General features: G+C 48.2%; 1 protein-coding gene across 2 annotated transcripts; it reads left to right on the plus strand.

Annotated features, from left to right (window-relative positions):
* The first annotated feature begins 734 nt into the window (after positions 1 to 734).
* On the plus strand, positions 735 to 3,516 carry LOC101144003 (PRAME family member 1). 2 transcript variants are annotated; one of them, XM_004024682.4, is made up of 3 exons: positions 735 to 1,021; positions 1,433 to 2,011; positions 2,958 to 3,516. In XM_004024682.4, the coding sequence occupies exons 1-3, from the start codon at positions 735 to 737 to the stop codon at positions 3,514 to 3,516; spliced, it is 1,425 nt and encodes a 474-aa protein (XP_004024731.2). The 2 variants fall into 2 exon arrangements, with proteins under 2 accessions (XP_004024731.2, XP_030862697.3); XM_031006837.3 differs by lacking the exons at positions 735 to 1,021; positions 1,433 to 2,011 and adding an exon at positions 2,355 to 2,485.
* Positions 3,517 to 3,885: the final 369 nt, after the last annotated feature.

Here is a 3,885-nt window from a genome sequence, read left to right on the forward strand (position 1 = left end):
GATTCTCCTTCCTCTGCCTCCAGAGTAGCTAGGATTATAGTCATGCATGACCACACCTGGCTAACATTTTAATTAATTAATTTATCAATTTGTTTTTGTTTGAGTCGGAGTCCAACTCTGTCACCCAGGCTGGAGAGCAGTGGTGTGATGTCGGCTCACTGCAACCTCTGCCTTCTGGAGTCAAATGATTCTTAATTTTTTTATATTTAGTAGAGACATCTTTTCATTATGTAGGCCAGGCTGTTCTCGAATCCCGGACCTCAATTGATCTGCCTGCCTTGCCATCCAGCAGTGTTGGGATTACAGACATTAGCCACAGCACCTGGTCCATTTCTGGTAGAAAATTTTCAAAATAAAAAATAATGGCATTGATTTTAGGGAGTCCCTTTAGTGTTCCCCCAGCATGTTTATGGTGTAAACTGAGAATGTAGGCTGTCTGGGCCCACAGGACACTCTCATTCTCATTGTTTAGGGTGGTAAGTGACAAGAAATTTTTCCTCAAAGAGGTAGAGCTTGGCTTTCAGGATCCTCAGTGGCACTGTCCGGTGGTTCTGGGATTCAGTGGAGCAATGGAGGAAAATTAACAAGCCAGTGGTCTCCTTGACCCCTCCCTCATTGGTGTTTGGAAGACATTCTTCCTGGTACCAGTAGAAGCAGATGATTGTGTTTGCCCTAAGAGTGATACATTTTCCCTGGATTTGTCTTTTAGAGATTTTCCTTGCAGATCTATCAGGATGAGCATCCAGGCCCCACCCAGACTCCTGGAGCTGGCAGGGCAGAGCCTGCTGAGAGACCAGGCCTTGTCCATCTCTGCCATGGAGGAGCTGCCCAGGGTGCTCTATCTCCCACTCTTCATGGAGGCCTTCCACAGGAGACACTTCCAGACTCTGACGGTGATGGTGCAGGCCTGGCCCTTCACCTGCCTCCCTCTGGGATCACTGATGAGGACGCTTCATTTGGAGACCTTAAAAGCATTGCTGGAAGGGCTTCATATGCTGCTTACACAGAAGGATCGCCCCAGGTGAGGTGACCCAGGAGGGCTGGTAGATAGGGCTCAGGTGTCCAGGGAAAGAACAGCAGGGTCAGGCAGAGAGGTAGCCCAAGTGTGGCACAGAGTCTTCTGATGGTGTTGGCGAGGAAGATCAGGGAGGCTTTGGCCACTGTCCAGATCCTCAGAGACAGGACTGCTCACCATACAGGGTCCACTGTGGGAACAGAAACCTGCCTTTACTCAGTGGAAGGTAAAGGGAATAGAAGTGGGGAATCAAAAGTCAGAATCAAAAGGGAATCAAAAGGGAACAGGGATTGAGAAAAGACAAAGAGAACACGGAGCACTGAGGACAGGAGCAGCTGATTTATGGGATGAGAATGAAAGCAAAGGTCAGGGATGGGTCCTTCTAAATTCTGAGTCTCTCCCTTACTTTACCTACAGGAGGTGGAAACTTCAGGTGCTGGATTTGCGGGATGTTGACGAGAATTTCTGGGCCATATGGCCTGGAGCCTGGGCCCTGTCCTGCTTCCCAGAGACCATGAGTAAGAGGCAGACAGCAGAGGACTGTCCAAGGATGGGAGAGCACCAGCCTTTAAAGGTGTTCATAGACATCTGCCTCAAGGAAATACCCCAGGATGAATGCCTGAGATACCTCTTTCAGTGGGTTTACCAAAGGAGAGGTTTAGTACACCTGTGCTGTAGTAAGCTGGTCAATTATCTAACGCCGATTAAATATCTCAGAAAGTCATTGAAAATAATATACCTGAATAGTATTCAAGAGCTGGAAATTCGCAACATGTCCTGGCCACGTCTGATAAGAAAGCTTCGTTGTTACCTGAAGGAGATGAAGAATCTTCGCAAACTCGTTTTCTCCAGGTGCCATCATTACACGTCAGATAATGAACTCGAAGGACGGTTAGTCGCCAAATTCAGCTCTGTGTTCCTCAGGCTGGAACACCTCCAGTTGCTTAAAATAAAATTGATCACCTTCCTCAGTGGGCACCTGGAACAGCTGATCAGGTGAGAAAGGATCATGCACTTTATGCAGATCACAGCATAGCCTTGTTCTGTTACAGCAAACATTAGAAGGCATGTACTGTGTGCCAGCCAGTGGCAACGTCACAGTGAAGGGGACATCAGAATATCAACACATTGTCCCATTCAGTGTTCCATGTCCTGGAGTGGCTATCACAGGATCACTCCAATAAGGGCAGAGGGGTCACCTGGGGTAGAAGCTAGAGAGGGACATCATGTACAAGCTAGTTAGTGGGGGTTTCAGCTCTATTGGGGGTGCACATGTGAATTTCCTGTTAGAAAGTGTGTTTCAAGTTGATACGATGTCAAAGAGATAATAGAGGAGGGTATGAAAGGAGGGAAAGCGCATCAAACCTGTCCATTTCACAATAGAAGGTCTGTCCTCACCGGCTTAGTGATCATGAATGATCCTGTCTCTGATTCCCTGTTTGTAAAAGGTTGTTTTGAACTCCAGGAAAGGTAATTGACATGGGAAATGCGTGCTTCCGGGATGGAGGTGAGGGAGTAGGCGTGAGAGTGGTAAAAAGTGACAGTTGGTTTGCAGATGCAGGCATGTCAGGGAGCCCCTGCCGACATGTAGCCCTAGCTGATGTCCCTAGACCTTGCTCAGTTGAGTTCTTTGTGCACATCTCCCACTGGGTACCTGTGGCCCAGAGATGAAGTTTTCTGCTAAAAGATGAAAAAAAAAAGGCTTTAGAGATTTTATGGCCTTGAACCTATCACACAAGCAATGGTGAAAGTGCTGAGGCTAAAATGGGACAGCCCGTGAATGATCAGGGTCCTCATCATGCAGCAACTTGCGTGAGGACCATCATCAGATGGTGGCAACAAAGTTGTGTTTGGTTGACGCAGCCATTTTCCTTGAGGTTATTCCCCACTACCTTCATCTAACTTGTACCATTGCCCAGAACTAACTTCTTGATCTCCACAGGTGCCTCCAGAACCCCTTGGAGAACTTGGAATTAACTTATGGCTACCTATTGGAAGAAGACATGAAGTGTCTCTCCCAGTACCCAAGCCTCAGTTACCTAAAGCATCTGAATCTCAGCTACGTGCTGCTGTTCCGCATCAGTCTTGAACCCCTAGGAGCTCTGCTAGAGAAAATTGCTGCCTCTCTCGAAACCCTCATCTTGGAGGGCTGTCAGATCCACTACTCCCAACTCAGTGCCATCCTGCCTGGCCTGAGCCACTGCTCCCAGCTCACCACCTTCTACTTTGGCAGAAATTGTATGTCTATGGGCGCCCTGAAGGACCTGCTGCGCCACACCAGCGGGCTGAGCAAGTTAAGCCTGGAGACGTATCCTGCCCCTGAGGAGAGTTTGAATTCCTTGGTTCGTGTCAATTGGGAGATCTTCACCCCACTTCGGGCTGAGCTGATGTGTACACTGAGGGAAGTCAGGCAGCCCAAGAGGATCTTCATTGGCCCCACCCCCTGCCCTTCCTGTGGCTCATCACCGTCTGAGGAACTGGAGCTCCATCTTTGCTGCTAGGGAAGGCGTGCCTAGCAGGGTAGATAAATCTAATGTTCTCTTCCAGGCACTTGGACACTAAAACCTACTATGTAGGTGCAAGTTATTTTCCTCTTTTCTTATTTCCTTTTTTAATAGTTCCAAAATTTTTATTAAAGACAATTTGAGACAGGGTTTCACTGTGTTGCTCCAGCTGGTCTCAAACTGCTGGGCTTATGGGATCCTCCTGCCTCAGCTTCCTAAAGTGCTGGGATTACTGGCATGAGTGACTGTGTCCAGGCCACATGCAACTTAAAGGAAGCACAGGCAAGTGCTCAGCGTGAGGGAAAATACATAACAGCAGGGGGCAAGGCTGGAGGAAAATGTTGAGGTGACGTCAATGAGAACTTC

Source organism: Gorilla gorilla, chromosome 1 (assembly GCF_029281585.2).
Source record: "Gorilla gorilla gorilla isolate KB3781 chromosome 1, NHGRI_mGorGor1-v2.1_pri, whole genome shotgun sequence".
Taxonomy (NCBI): domain Eukaryota; kingdom Metazoa; phylum Chordata; class Mammalia; order Primates; family Hominidae; genus Gorilla; species Gorilla gorilla.

Bases quoted from the DNA above. Each gene is read 5' to 3' on its own strand.
- LOC101144003 (XM_004024682.4), top strand. From the start codon at position 735: ATGAGCATCCAGGCCCCACCCAGACTCCTGGAGCTGGCAGGGCAGAGC. The intron at 1,022-1,432 runs GTGAGGTGACCC...CTTTACCTACAG, and splicing joins ACACAGAAGGATCGCCCCAG to GAGGTGGAAACTTCAGGTGC. The intron at 2,012-2,957 runs GTGAGAAAGGAT...TGATCTCCACAG, and splicing joins CACCTGGAACAGCTGATCAG to GTGCCTCCAGAACCCCTTGG.